The 15,953-nt window shown below is 45.9% G+C and overlaps 1 protein-coding gene across 15 annotated transcripts in view; it reads right to left on the minus strand.

Moving 5' to 3' along the window:
* Positions 1 to 15,953, minus strand: part of NCAM1 (neural cell adhesion molecule 1) — a gene marked incomplete at its 3' end in the record, with an annotated part of 287,922 nt that overhangs the window by 21,339 nt on the left and 250,630 nt on the right. For 7 of the 15 annotated variants that reach the window (XM_080929719.1, XM_080929732.1, XM_080929730.1 and 4 more), the window contains one exon: positions 15,289 to 15,420. In XM_080929719.1, coding sequence (XP_080785845.1) covers positions 15,289 to 15,420 — 132 coding nt within the window. Of the gene's footprint in view, positions 1 to 7,554; positions 7,597 to 9,226; positions 9,275 to 14,149; positions 14,165 to 15,267; positions 15,421 to 15,953 lie in introns of all 15 variants that reach the window. The other 8 variants (XM_080929721.1, XM_080929731.1, XM_080929720.1 and 5 more) reach the window with 4 other exon arrangements.

Consider the following 15,953-nt stretch of genomic DNA (forward strand, 5'->3'; position numbering starts at 1 on the left):
AACTCAAGTGGGCTGCATGCCTTCCGTCTCATCTGCAGGGGCCTAGAGGTAAAAAAGACTTTGCAATAAAAATCAGAGCAAGTCCGGGGCTTGGGGAAGAAGCATCAGTGAACTGTGGAAGGAGAGCAGGTTTTCCTGATCCACTTCAGGAAGCCCCACGCCAACAGTATGCTGAGCATGAAAGGCCAATGGGCTCTGTCTCTGCTCTTTGCTCATTCATTTTACATGTCTATTTTTAATTATGTATGGCCTGTGTGTCTGCGGGTGGGCTGTGTACATAGGTGCAGGTGCCTACAGAGGTCAGAAATGGGCGCCAGAGCCTCTGGAGCTGGAATCACAGGCAGTTGTGAGCTGCCCTGTGTGGGGACTGGAACTATCCTGGGTTATCTGCAAAAGCAGCACTCCAAACTACCTCGCCAAGTTTCCAGCCCTTGTCTACTGTGTCTTTTTTTTTTTTTCAGACAGATCTGCATTGAGATCTGCAATTTCAGCTATACTTTCGATTGACTACTGATTGATCTAGAGTTTGTATTGAAATGTGGTATTTTCACTATCAAATATCTTTGTTGTAGATTACAAACACTGAGCACTGCTTATCCTGACTCTCATCTCGTTTGTGTAGTTGGGCAATTGTGTGTATGGGCAATTTTAACCTTGGGTATACCTTTTTTTTTTTTTTTCCCTCTGTGCCTCTTTATACAAGTCCAAATAGAGGATCTCCTTAGTCACAAGGGAAGCCTGTTCCGTGTCTCCAGCTCAGACACATTATGCTCCCATCAAGGGACAGTACTGACAGGTCCTTGGGGATTAGCAAATTGCCCTGGGGAATTGGGATTTAGAGTGATTAGGCCACCAATTCTCCTTCCTGAGATGGAGTTCGTAGCTAGAGATATCAAACGAATGGTTCTAATGTGATGTAGGCTGTGTCTGCTCTTGGTCATTATAACTCTCCCTGACACTCCTCTGGGGGTGGGGGTTCCGTCCCTGGATTTCCCATTTGTCCAAAGCTTAGCTCAGTTATACTAAAAATAAAGGTGCCAATTTGTCCTTGGATCGTTCATCCCAAATGAGGTCTCTGGCAATAATTGGTCTTTTTCTTTAGGGTTAAAGAGATGCTTGTGCTCAGGTGATCTGCCCTTTGCCACCTGAGCCCCTGGCTTCAGGGAATATGGAGTATGTTGGTAGGGATGTGGCCATTTTGGGTTTTACTTATTTAAAATGTGCATGGGTATTTCACCTGCACAAATGTCCTGTGTGCACCGCAGGAGTGTCTGGTGCCTAAGGCATCTGATACCCTAAGACTGTTATCACAGATGCTTGCAAGCTTCCATGTTGGTACTGGGAATGGAGCCCAGGTCATTTGCTAGAGCAGCCAGTGCTCTTAACCACTGAGCCACCCCTCCAGTATCCGTTCCTTAGGTCTTGGCAGAGACCTACGCTTGACCTTGACCTTCCTGGGGCCAGAGCTCACTGAGGCATCTGGTGCTGAGTCCGTTCCTGCCCCAGTTCTCTTAGGAATTATGAATGTGTGCTGGGGGCAGAAGGGAGAGATTTGAATAACAAAATGCAAATTAGACAGCAGCGAATGAACTCTGACAGACTGAGCCACGAAAACACCGATTCCATTCTTGTGGGTGGGTTGAAAGCCCCAATGAATTAATTGACCAATTATCTTTGTTTTACTGTCCTTAGAAAAAGAAAAAGAAAAAAACAAAAACAAAACTAACCATGACCATTAGCTTGTGCTTGTGGGGCTGATCCAGGCTGAGAAAATTAAGACAGAAATAACTCTGACCGAGTGAACTCCGCTCATGCCTCTGAGCCACAAGGGGGCTCCACATTTCACTATTCCACGAACATTGGTGTGGGTATTAAGTGGATTACTGCTCTGTTCCTGCCCTCACACTGGTAACCTTAGGGGATCCAGTCCCTACACGACGGTTTCAGGCTGATAATACTCCACTGCCCCACTCTGAGGACCTTTCTGGCTACCTCTCCACCCTGGGAGCCGCCAGGGTGGGAGATCCTTAGGAACAGAGGTAATTAGAGCAGAAAGTCTGTGTCGACCTGTCAGAAGCCGAGGCTCCAAACACACAGCTGTAAAAAAAAAAGAAAGAAAGAAAGAAAAAAGGGTGTGGAAGGGGCAGTTAGTGATGTTTTCAATCTAAGAAGGAAGAGTGGGTGTTAAAGAATTTAGTTCGTCAGAACCAGCATTGCCTAACACAAGTCAGGGTCAGTAGCTAAAGAAAAAAAAAAGATCATTATGAAAGGATGTGAAGGGAGTCATGCTCAGACATGCAACACAGTGACAGGGAGCACAGCGGGCTTGTCACACTCATGCTGACGGTGGGAAACTGAAAGTCCCATTTACAGAGTCCTTGGACGATGATCTATAAGGCCACTTCTCTGCAGAGGCACCTGAAGCTCTTCGGATAAGGGGTGGTGGTGGTGAGGGTTTCGGTGGGGGTGGGGGTGGGATGTTAGTTTGTATAGGGAAGAGTTCAGCTCACTCCAACAAACTGCCACTGTCCTGTGGTAGGGCCTTAAGTGACTTCTCCACTACAGCTATTTGATGATAGGGGATGAGACTCAGTCCCTGGCTTACCCTCCCTTCTCCTCATTGGGTGTTTCAGAATAGAACATAATAAACAGTGCTGGGCTGATGGTCAGAGTATCCCATACACGTTAAACACATCCCAGGTAATTTTGGGTGGGAGTAGATGGATAGAGGGTGGAACGAGGAACACCCGACTCCACTCCATCGGCTGTTGAATGTCCGACTGATCCGTTCACATGGGAGATACTGTTAGCTCATTTAAAGCATTTGAACTCAGGCCCCTGGTCACTGAAATCCTTACTAATGACCAGGAAAAGGAGGTGGTGGCTGTCCTTAACAAAGCTTCATTCTCATCCCATACATTTTATTCCCTCTAACTCTCTGCCCCCCCAGCTCCCTTTTTTTGGTTTGGTTGATCACTCCTGAAGACTGGCCACTCTCCAGGAGTGAACAGATTTCTCAGTTTCAAGGCCTTGCTCCACTTCATCCCAAATCACAGCAATTTCACTGCAATAGCCAAATTTGTTTAAAAAAAAAAAAACAAATTTCAAATTCAAACGTCAGGGTCTGCATACACTTAGTATCCTACAGGGACGTCCCCTGGGGATTTTCTTCTAGAATGCTAACCACTTAGCAGTCACCATTACTCTGAAAGAAGTCTACCCCTGCTGTAAGCCAACTTAGGGGAGTGTAAAAGTCACTATATTTGGGGTGAGGGGGTTCCAAAATCTCTTAAACCCTCAATATTCTCTGTCTAAAGACTGACAGATCCAATACCAGTTTTTAACACGGATCAAATTATTACTGTGGTTCGCAAGTTGTTTGGGGGACGTTTTTATTTTGTTGCCTCAAGTGCAAAATATAAGGCAACTCATTGCTGGAAATGAAGGGCTTCTCTACGTCCAGGTGTCTGGGTGTAAATGGGACTGGATTGAGGGTGATGTTGTCACCTTGACAAAGAGGAATGGAGGGAGAAGGAAATGGGATACACACAGGGTGACACAGATAGGGAGTGTGACTCAGACCAGGAACAACAGCCATGCAAGAGAAGCTACTGAGATTTCGACTGTGTGGATGTCACCCAATCAGTTGTCAGAGAAATGAAGTCAGAGGTGAGGTCAAATGGAAGAAGAGAGGCTCTTGCATGCGCAGGCACACAGCGGGTGGTTATTGGTGTTAGTCTGGCTACGTGACCACTGCAGCCTGTATGTGCCTTTAGGGTGTGACGCGAAGTAAAACTTTAGTTAGGAGAGAACAGAATGCCTGTGACTCCCAGGGGAGGCTCTGATCAGGTCTGAGTTGAGTGGGGGAAGCTGAGAGCCCACGCCTCCTTCTCTCTTGATGGTGAGTGAGAAACGCTTTTAACAAGGTTGTGACAGGTGCAATATTAACTAATTATTTCGTCACCGCTATGCGCTTCATCAGGCAGTAATTTTATTTCCTTTTCTGTGAGGGTCAATCATGTGCTTCTTGATTACGTGGAGACTTCCAGTCACGCTAATTGCCAAGTGACTTTTGCTTGATTTGTGCCTCCTGCCTGGGGGAGGGCCACTTTTGAGAAGTGACACCTCGGGGTCCTCAATCCAAATTCTCATTTCAGAAAAGTCCTCCATTTATGTAAATTTTGTGAAGCACTCTCTGGTTTTACAGGAGAGCAACCTTTGCACGGATCTATCTTTCTTTCTGGAGTATCTCAGGGTTGCAAAAATACTTCCACAGGGGCTGCAACTCATTTTGGAGAAATTGTAGTTTATGGGGCTACTGGATATAAAATTAGGCAGCAAGGCTAATTTTCAAAGCATATTTCTGGGAAATAAGGCTTATGAAGTCTGTTAAAAATTCAAGTTCCCAAACTGTACTGTGGCTAACATGGCTTTACTGAGAGGGCATTTGGTATGACCAGATTTTTTGAGGGGAAAATATTAAACCAAAGGCTGTCACTTTATCAAATTGCCATGTCAGGATTGCAAGGACTGTTGAATTCTAGACATGAATTGAGAGCAAGAGCAAATCTTTCAAATGGCTTTGCTGACTCCGAGACAGGGAGAGATTAGTGCCAGGCTGTGGCTCCCGTTTTATTCCTCTAATCAGAACAAAGAGTTTTACCTTCTGTTCACCAGCGTGGACGACATCATCAGCACCATGCAAGCCACATGACAAAGTCACATGATACGCACGCACATGATTGGTTGAAAGGAAAGTGGAGGAGGTCACATGAAAAATACAAAAAAATTAAAAACGGATGTAAACAATGGGCAGGGAGAAAAAAACCAACAACAAAATCACAGACTAAATAAAAGGAGAAATCAAATTAAATTAGCAGCTTATATAGGAAACATTGGGAGGGCAGACATGCTGCCTAGAAGGAGGAGAAAAACAAACTATATAGCGCATTTAGTTAACAACACCAGTAAGCATTAGATACAGTGGCAACATTGCGTATTAATACCACACCAAGGAGCACGAACACTTTTAAAAGGAGGGGATATTTCTGTCAAGGCCCAGATGTCAATCAAGGTCAATCTCAGTGTCTGTCAAAGAAAAAGAGAGAAAAAAAAAAAAAAAACTAGCAAGTTATTTATTCACAGATTCCAGAATTGTCTCGGCATCCTTGGGGAAGTGATGGCCTTGAGCTGTAGGTCATCAGGGAAGAATCCTGAAAGAATAACAGATTGTGTTTAATTAATGAGAGTCATTTTGTGTTTGTCCTGGTCAAATAGGAGAGAGGCTGAAGGACGCTGGGTAGATTCTGACCAGAATGGAGTGCTTCGAGGGTCTAAGTCCACCTCCTTATGGCACACCCATGATGCTCTTAATACCCTATGGGACTCACAGAGTCAAGGCACATATAAAGAAGAAGGCCAGCACAGGTAAAGGACTAGGTGCTTTCTTGGCAATTGAGACAATGGCTGCATTCATACCAAATAGCAGGAACCAGCGCTGGTCTAGCACACGGAGAGTGACATTAAACATATACTTAACGACTTATGGATCCAACAATGCCGTCAGATTTGCCAAGACTATGTGGATAAGAAAGGAGCTGGAGATTTATATTTTCCTGTCTGAGTTCAACTATATTCCTTTTGCTGTGTGTTATCCCGTACTGAACTTTGGAACCGAACAACCGAAATTCTAAGGAAATTCTTAGGTTTCCTATCATAACTTTCACAGGCCTCGGGGTGGGAAAGGAAGATCTAGCTATTACCGGTTGAAGTTAAGAGAGAAGGGCAAAGATATGAGGTCAAGATATCTCCCCGAAAGTGTGCCGCTGTTTAAAACTAACGAGAGAGAAATGCTTTAGCCGAGTGCCATATCCCTTCGCCACTGTGAGCTAACAGAACGCATGATCTTATGCTCTGTCATGACACAGGTTCCTGCCACGTGTGCCCAGAAGGGATTACATGTGACAAGTAGTTCTCTTGATATTATTTATGAAAACCTTCTTCACCTATGGTTATAAACAGGTCATTATCATACACTCAGATACACACACACACACACACACATATATATACCACACACACAGATATATGAACACATATACATTACACTCATACGCCTACACACACATATGCACACATTACAGTCATACACACAAATACATATACACACAGAAACATACACACACAGACACACACACACACACACACACACACACACACAGAGACACACATACACACACATGCACACAAACACCCATCAGGGGAGAAATACTTCATTCCTTTTCAGAAGTCTGGATCCAAGATTGTGTTTCATTGACAGACAAGACCAAGATGCAAAGAGGTGTCTCAAACAGGACAGGGTTGTGCAAAAGGTCCTGTAGCTTTCTCCTATTGTCTGGGACACAGACGGCAGGAGGCTGGGAAAGGACAGCAGGGGGCGCTGTGGTAGGAAGGGTGTTGTTAGCTGAGTTCCTTTCTCAAATGCAAATACACCACAAACAAGAAAAGCCTCAAACCCATGCGAATGAAGCCCATTTGATTGTCAATTCTCTGTGGCTCTTACAAAACCAAACCTCAAAGGCACCAGGAATTGAAAGTCATTGCAGCACACACCCAGAGGAAAGCTGAGAAAGCAGACCTATAGCTGTCTTCCACAGGAGGAAAAAAATTCCATGCACAACACACAACCAGGAAACTCTTTCCTCCCCTGTAATGATTTATCAGAAGCCTTAGCCAGGGTGTGAGACCTGTGCTCTGCAGACCTGTCATCTGCCTCATCTGCCTGCTGTTTGGTAGGAGGCAGGACAAGCTCCTCCCTTCATCCAGAAATGAAAACCCCGGCCAGGAACACACACAGTCATGTGCAACCCTCGGTTCTCATGTGGCTTCACATCATTAAGGCCAGCCTGGAAGCCTTCAGCAAGGATGCAGCTAGGTTTTCAGGCTGGTCTAGGAGGATGCAGCTGTCCCTGGATCTTACTCTCGGGACTGGGCACCGACCACTTCCAACCCAGCAGCTTAGGAGGTGGCTCTGTTCTATTATTTTTCTAGCAGCAAGTGTTTCTGGGGGAAAAGAAAGGAGGGGCTCTGGCTCCTTCTGCTGTGAGCTCTGCTGTGAGACAACAGCCACGTTGTCAGGGGGCACAGCTTCTACCTTTCTCTGAGCAGCCCTGTCAGTTGACTCTGGTTTCTTCTTCCTCCCAGGCTCACTCCCTGTGTGTGTGTGTGTGTGTGTGTGTGTGTGTGTGTACAAACACAATCCCATGAGGAAAGGACTGTAAAATTGTAGGAAGGACTTGCCATTCTTTGCCCCCCCCATGTTTTCCTAATCCTTTTCTGTTTTTAACACAAATGTCAATTTGGAAAGGTCCCCTCAAGCATGAACAGCCACCCCTTATTCTTCTGGGGGAGGCTCCATTTGCTTTCTTGGCCAAACAGACAGCATGCTTAGGAAACCACTTGAGGCTGGGAGACTCCATGCAATCACACTGTACTCTGTGCTACTACAAGCGTCCAGTCAGGGGCACTGCCCAGAGCAGCCAGCTCTGTACTCACTAGGCAGGTCTGTGGTTGGAAGGACAGGAAGAGGCCGGGTTGCTATGGAAACATGAAGGACAGAAAGAGCACTAAATGGTGAGGGCCAGAAGGAACACAAAACTCACATACTCCAAAGTACAAATTATGCATATAAGTGTTTGCATATATATCCTATATATGTATACATGTGTGTGTGTGTACATATCCTATGTGTGTACCTACACACACACACACACACACAGAGTATGTCAGTCACTTATTCCTGTCTCCATAATTTATCAATATTAATATAAATATTTTGGGGAAGATTATCAAAGATTTTGTTGACAAAGGACTTATACAACAAGAGATGACATATCCCCAATTATTTTTTCGAATAAAACCAGTTACTAAGTGCTGGACACTATATTTTGTGTATTTTTTCATTTAATCCTTATTTATTTATTTATTTATTTATTTATTACAAATATGCATACCATAGAGGGGAATCCATCTTTAGCTTTAGAGATAAGAAATCTGAGGTTTGGGGATTCCAAAGGGACTCTTCTGTGCTCATGAGATCACAGGCAGAAGGTCAGAGCAGAGTTAAACTAATGGCCATCTGCTTCCAAGGCCTAGAGTCCCCTGGCCACAGAGCACAGCTTGGATTGAAATGGTAGGAAAGGTTCTTATTCAAAATGATGGAAAGAGGGCTTGAGGCAGAGTCTTAACCATGGGAGCCTCTGCTATATTATGGAGAGTAAGCCATCTAGGAAGGGCCGTGTTGCTGGGTGTTGCTCTGAGCTGCTGCCAACATTACCCCAGGCATTGTTCATCTAATGTCTCCCTTTGCCACAGCCCCCAACCCCCCATCCGCCTAAGCCCCCTGCTAGAAAGCCTGGTTCAAGTTTCCAAACAGTGGACCTGCCCTATTCTTCCAGATTCAAAGTACTAAAGTATAGCACAGACAAGAGAAGGGGGGGGGGGGGGCTCGAGAACCAGGCTCACCCACCGTGACAAAGGCCCAGACAGTCCTGCTGGGTCAGTGATGCCTCTCCAGGGTAAGCAGAGAACGATAAACGCTATAATCTTCGTCCTTTTCTTTACGGTAGGCATGTCATGGTTCTAGGCTCACCGTTTGAGTTTAGAGCCGAGATCATCAAGCTCTACTTGCAAAGGGTTAAGTGATTTGTACCGCCCATCTGGGAGCAGGCACTGTTCATTTCCCTGCAGATACTGATGAGGAGTCTGTGCACTCATAGACACAGTGAGAGCTACAGGCCACACTCTCTAATTTCAGAGCTGAAGTCCAACTAAAATAAAGGGTAGAAACATAATGCCTCAAAGCGTTTTTACATGACCCTGCAGGCAGGGCAGAATTTTTTCTTTTTTCTTGGCAAATTCCTTTGGTTTTTCCAAATATCCACTTTGGTCTGACCTGCTGGAAATCACGTCATGGGTATACAAAGCAGTCTCAGGACAGCTGTCTGCAGGGTGTCCTATCCAGAGCAAAGCTCTGCTCTTGTCTGCCCTGAGAGGACCCGTGTCTATTCCTTCTTCCCTTTTCTTCTTTAAACCCCTCATGTGATTTTCCATTGCCAGAGCTGAGTGATCTCCTGGTGAAGCATATAACCTTAGGCAGACAAGTCTTTCCTGGTGGAAAGGGAACCTGCAGGGATGGGGAGTGGGGGGTGAAGAAAGCAATACTCACTAGCTCGAGGAGACAATGGAACGAGGGTGGAAGAGTTAACAGGAGCCACTGGGGAAGCAAAAGTGAAGGTGAATAAAAAAAGGAAAATAGATCACTGGGGTCACACAGATGCTGAATTGGAATAAAAAATGGGAGTAGCGATCCTGAGATACCAGCGTGAGCAGTCAGTGGGAAGCAAAGTTGGAAAGAGAAAAATAGCATGGGGTAGGTGGCTGGCACAGTAGCAGACAGTATGTAGGGCTCTCTTTTAAGTACACACCTTGAACCCAAGAGCCTGCTAAGGCTGACATGCAGGTAAGGATTGGGCAGGAGCAGCTGAAGAGGCCTCAAACCTTGACTGAACACAAAAGCCACTTGGGCAGGATCCAGGTGTCCATAAGCTCTGAGGGACAGGAGGACAGACATCTAGGCCTCAGAAAGGGACAGGCTTTTCAGGTAACACTCTGGATATGTGTTTATATACAGGGATGCATTTGTGCACATCTCCTGTTTGTATGTATGCACAATTTTGTGATTGGGTGATCATGCACACCTGTGTGTGTATGTGCTGCGTGTTGCGGCCCGATGTTGAGTGTCTTCTTCAATTGTGTCTCCACTTTATTTTTAAAATATTTTTATCTTAAATCACACGTGTATGTGTGTGCCTTTGTGTCTATGTACACAAATATGAGTGTTGGTATCAGAGGAAACCAGAAGAAGATATCGGATCTTCTAGAGCTGGAGTTACAGGTGCTCGTGAGCTGTCTGACATGAATCCTGAGAACTTAACTCTGGCTCACTGTACAAGTAGAACATGCTCCTATCTGGTGATCTCTCTTTCTAGTCACCAGGTGCCTTGCTTTTTAAGATGGGGGTCTCTCACTGAGCACAGGGCTCACTGATTCAGGAAGTCTTGCTGGCTACACCAAAAGACTCCTGTTGTCCCTATGGCCCTGGTCCTGAGGTCACAGGATAGAATTAGAACCTCACTAGTGTATAGCAAGTGATTAAATGACTGAGCATCTCCCCTGCCCTCATGGAATATAGCAAAACCTATATATCCCACTCTCTAACACAGATAGCGGAGCAAGGTGGAATGGAATCCTCAGTGACAAGGGACAGGCGGATTTTATACAGAAGTCTCCGAAAACATGGCTGCTTTCCAAAAATCCTCCCTAGAGTAGGTGATTGTTTACACTGCTGGGGAAGAGTGAGACAAATAATATTCAGAGAAAGGAATTGTTAAAGATACAGGATCCTCACAGACAATCCTAAGTGCCCTTCAGCATGAAGGATGCTTAGAGACTGTGCACTTGGCACACTGGGACTTTGGTGTTTGATTGACAAGTATCCAGAAGTTGTCTGTCATCGGAGACAAAAGGCAGGCTCCAGGGGCTGAGTGATGGGAGGAGGAAGCGACACCCTATTGGCAGAGCTGCCTCACTGTTCAGGGATTGGTTTTCCAGTACCTTCCAGATGACACTATCAGAGCCAATGTCCCTGATGTCAAAGCAGTTTGCTTACCAATCTTTCAGGAATAGGTGACTCAGTTAATTAAGGTAAATTAAGGTTCGTGTGTGTGTGTGTGTGTGTGTGTGTGTGTGTGTGTGTGTATCTTGAGATGTGTGTTGTGTCATCGTTCATGTTATTTTGGGAAAGACCTAATACTGTATGCATTTTATTATGTGTTCTTCAACACGTTTAAGGTATGGCAGAAGGGACAGCATATCAAGATAAAAATCTCAAGTCACATCTTTTAAGGAACGCACACCTGATGCGCTCTATTTTGCTGCTTGGCATAGAAGCAAAACCAACAGTACCAACCGGGCTATGGAATTCTTCAAATGTGTGGTTCAGTGAGAGAGCAAAAGGATTCAGCAAGAAGACAGAGTAAAGGTCTCCAGCAGGGAAGCAGCCCCTCCTGCGGCAAGCAGGTTATGAACTTATTAGGAGGGAGGTCTCGAGTCCACACAGGCATCAGACTTGAAAACACATGCACACAACACTCCCCAGTTAGAGCTTAGTCTCTTTTCTCTCCCATGCACCGTGTGCCCAGAAGACCCTCAAAAAGCTAAATCCTGCTTTGCCTTGCAGCTAGCTGGGAAGCTTTAGTACTTTTGCTAGTTTTGCTTGCTCTTCTCTGGCTGTGATAAACCTTCACCCCTGACTGTGCAGAGATTTCCTAGGGAGCCAAGAAAGCAACTCTATTATTGAAACATCCCATTAAACTCCAACAGGTAGTTAATGTCCAACGCTGGTCTTAACTAACCCCCTCAACTCAGAAGTCTGGCAGCTAACCCTTCTGGCCCCGTGCCTTCTCTCTCTTGGGGTTAGGAGTTTCTTTTCGGTTCCAAGTCCACAAGTCAGTCTGTGTCTACACATCTATAGTCCTATAGGATAGGGGGATGTGCCAGTGGATGAGTGCAGGCTTGGGGGAAGTACACTCAGAGCACTCCACGAGTGATTCTTTATCTGAGTCCAGACAACTTTCTTGCCTTCCAAGAAGTGGGAGTGAGGACCCAGAGGAAGCCCTTGAGAAGACTTGCAGCTTCACAGTAGAAAAAGAGGGCTCTGTCTCAGCAGTGGTAAACACTGGCTCCATCCTCCTCATAGTGTCCTTTCTCAGGGCAGGCAGAATGTTTTTGCTCAGTGACTTGGGGAAAGCTTATGGGGGTTAAAGGAAAGACCCCACTGAGGTTTCTTCAGGGAATGTGCTCTTCCCATGTTTAGCAAGACACTAGGCTGATATTCTGCGTATGCAGAAAGAGTAACGTCACTTCTGCTTGTCAAAAATGATCCTTCCTTCTTAACTCTTCCTCTTTCCTTCCTCCATCCCCCACCCCCTCATCCTTTCCTCCCCTTTCCTTCTTTCCTCCCTCCCTCCCTTCCTTCCTCTCTCCTTCCTTTTTTCCTTCCTTCCTCCTTTCCTTGCTTATTTTTTCCTTCTTCCCTCCTTCTTTGCCTTCCCGGAGGTTTGAATCTATGGTGTTATACAGGACAGGCAAGTGCTCCATGGTTGAGACACACCACCAGTCCTTTCTCTTTTCATCTGAGACAGGGTCTCACTAAGTTACTCAGGGTAGTCTGAAACTCAGTTTGTAGCCCAGGCAGGCCTTGAACTTATGGTCCTTCCACCTAAACCTCCCACAAAGGTTTTTAAGGCCTGAAAGGCCTGAAAGGTCTGATGCTTATTAGCTCTTTAAATCATACCTTTACCACACAATTAAGAAAACCAACTTTTGTACTAATTGTCGCTGGGTTACAGCCTTCTGCGGAGGACTCTTGGAGTCTGCATTAATCATCCGGGTTCATACTACTAGACAATAAAAAGATAAAGTCCAGGGCCTACCTTCTCTTAAAAATTAACAAGGAAAACTAAAAGTAAAAATGTTAATTAAACACATAATTCCTAACATGACTTGAAGCATGTCTTCTGCTATATTACAAAACAAGCTCAACCCACCAACAGTCCTATCTTCATAAGGCCCAATCTGGTGATAAATGGAAACTACTGTGACCTTGGGGGCCCAATCCAGTTCCTCCAAGTCAACTGTAATTGCTGTAGAGAAGAGGGTCAACAGAAAGTCTCATTTGGGCCTCCCTCTCTTAACTAGCAAAGCTAGTCCTTGCCTACTGATCACTTCCTGTAGAGAAAAGGCTGGAAGAAGCAGCTTAGGATTTCTGGAAGGATCCAGAAGGAAGAGCTTTCTCACCAGAGTTGCCCTGGGGCGCAGCTGTCAGTCCCCCTCACTGCTCCCTGCCTGCAACCTTCACTCCCACAGACCTGGATTCTGACACCTTCCCTGGCTGATACATTCAGACACCAACTTGCTGATAGCATAACATCCACACGCAGCTACTTGCGTTTTTGCTGTTGCTGCAGTATTTTGAAATACTTTCATAACTCTAAGTCTCCCCGAGTGCCTTTTAGGATCTAGCAGCTTTCTAGAATGGTGGGTAGCTTCCTGAATATCTCTCTGCCTGGGTCTTTCAGGTACCTCCAGGCTCTGGTCTCTAGGTGCTTTCCTAGGGAGAGCCAGACCTTGGCAAAGTGACTTTTGGGAGTTGGGTGTCTCTTCAGGCTGAGGGGGCAGGGCCAGTTCTATTTTCTGTAGCACCTGCTACCTTTCTTGTTTCCTTTGTTTTTAGCAGCCTGTGTTTGCAGTTTACATAATTAGGGTATCACTCCAAGAGGAATTTTTTTCTCTTTCCATGCTACTGGGTAGCTACTAAGTTAGGTGGCCAGTCTTTTCCCAAAATGGGGGTGCAGACTGTCAGTAATCCAGTGCGGGGGGGGGGGGGAGAGCTGACCAGAACTGAGGGCTTGGCCCCCTCCCCATGCTCACGGCAGGCAACTGCCTACAGGACACAGTTTAGCTACACCTTTCTGAGAGCCCCCACTAGGCCTTCCCACCAGTTGCCTCTGCTCCTCCTCCTCTACTAACAGACAAGCCAGGAAGCATGTGTGCTCCATCCTCTTACTTCCTAAAAACAAAGAGTGAGATTATTTTTGGCTCCTTCTCCTCCATCATATTTGGAACAAGGTCCTCAGGAGGCAGGTGCCAATCTGCTGTCATCGAGGACTGAAAGTGAGGGGTTGCTATTAGCTTGTTACTCGGAGATCATCTGCAGATTTCCACCGCGCTTGGTTCAGCAAACCTCATCTTTTTCCACACAGTAATTACTACACACAAAGATTAATAAATAAACACAATTTCAAAAGACACGGAACTCGCATGCTCTAGAACAGTAGTGTTAGCCTCCTGGAGTGACCTATATATGTTAACAAAGGCACAGCTAGACTAAGGTCAGTGTGGTTAGGGCTCAGAAGGCATCATCTACTTCAGCCTCTAGGGGACAAAAAAAGGTCCAGAACTAAATTATGAACTAGAACTAGGTGTTAATGCTATGGAAACAGGTAATGAAGTATGAAGAGGCACTTACGTGGAGGAGGGCTATCTGCATTTCCCATGGATGGAACACAGACGGAAAGAAAAGCCAAGAGACAGACCCAAGGGAAAAAAAATAAGATGTAAAAGAAATGACCAGAATCCACAGAGCACATGGAGCTGAAACTCAAATCATCAAATAACTTTAAACAGAGAGAAACAGTCCTTGCACAAGGGCTGTGAAGCAGCTTTCTCGCTGGGAAGAGGTTAAGGGGGTCTTTTGTAAGCTCCTGGGCTTCTCAGACATAGAAGCAAAGGGTTCTCTTGTGTGGATGAAATCAGGGTCTGGGGAGAGCTTGGAGCTCCATGGTTACCCAGGAGACCAGCACCGAGCATCTTCATCTGCTGGAGGGACCCGGAAGCCTTGAGGGACAGCAATGTGAATGGCAGAGGAACATGGCCTGGACAAGGCTCACCCAGAGCCTGCGTGCTGTGGGAAATGAAGGCTAAGCTGGGCAAGCATGGTTTAGGGGTGGAGGGAATGACAGAGAGAAGCTAGAGGCAGCCCTGAGTGAAATCTGGGGAGAGCAGTTTGCCTGAAAGAGTCTGAGAGGCAGAGATGTCTGAGGAGTCATCTTGGGAAGGAAGAATCAGACATGTGCAGGGTCCCTGTTAGACGATGGGTACCCCATACCTCCTCACAAAGAAGACTCGATTTGTCTCTCTATGACTTAATATTGTCACTTGCACAGAAAGTGCAGGCACAAATGACATGAGCATTCACTGTCTCTGTTGTGTTCCTTCAAGTCACAAGGTATTTTGGGGCCTCTGTGTCCTGGCTCAAAAAGCAGCCCTCCCAACTCCTTCCATTTGCTTTGTATGTATTCCCCTCCTGCCCCAGACTCTTCACCAAAGTTAATCACCAGTGGCCTCTGGTTGCTATTCTAATATGCTGGGCCACCCATTAGGACAGTATGCACCCTCTACACATTTCGAAAATGGAAAGAGTGTGTGCAGATCAGCCATCCCTGAGAACCAGAGGGTTGAGTGGGCCACTAGGACCATGGGGACCCGAAAATCAAAAGCTATATCTCCTGAGTTATGATGGGGCCAGCTCAGGGTCCCTGTGTGCCCCTGAGGAAAAGAGGAAAGAGTGTGAATGTGGAGAGAAACAGAACAGCTGGCTGTACTTACGGACTGGCTGTGTCTTGAACTCAGTGGCTGCACTGATCTCGCCCAGCCCCTTGCCGTTGAGGGCCGCCAGCCGTACCGCGTACCTTGTCTCAGGCTTCAGACCCATGATGGTGACAATGCCTTCCATGTTGGCTGTTGTGAGAAAATGAGGCTGGTTAAAAAAAAGTGACCATGTACAGGAAAGAAAATGCAGTGGAAAATGGTATGGCAGCTCTCCAGCAAATTAAACCCAACCATTGTTTGCCAACTATGCAGAAAAATTGAAAGCAGGTGATGAACACGTTCACACCCACAGTGTGAAGTCCCAAATACACACTACCGGTCCAAAGTCACAAGCAGCCTTGGTGACTTTTATATAACAGATGAATGGAGTGATGGAATGTAGCAAGGACCAATGGTGGGGTATTTACCCAGTCTTAGGGATGAAACGTTGACACGAGCTATAATATGATAAACCTTGAGAACATTTTATTAAATAAGCTGATGCAAGAAGACTCGGAGCATGTGATTCCACTCTCATGAGGCACCTAGAATAGTCAGCTAGGGAGCAACTGTGGAATGGTAGCTGTTAGGGACCAGAGGAGGTAGATAAAAGAGGAAGGAGAGTTTCTGTCTGAGGTGATAAAAATGGGCTGAAGCTGGTCAGCCGTGATAGTTGTGACTCA

The sequence above is a fragment of the Micromys minutus genome, assembly GCF_963924665.1.
Source record: "Micromys minutus genome assembly, chromosome: 16".
NCBI lineage: Eukaryota > Metazoa > Chordata > Mammalia > Rodentia > Muridae > Micromys > Micromys minutus.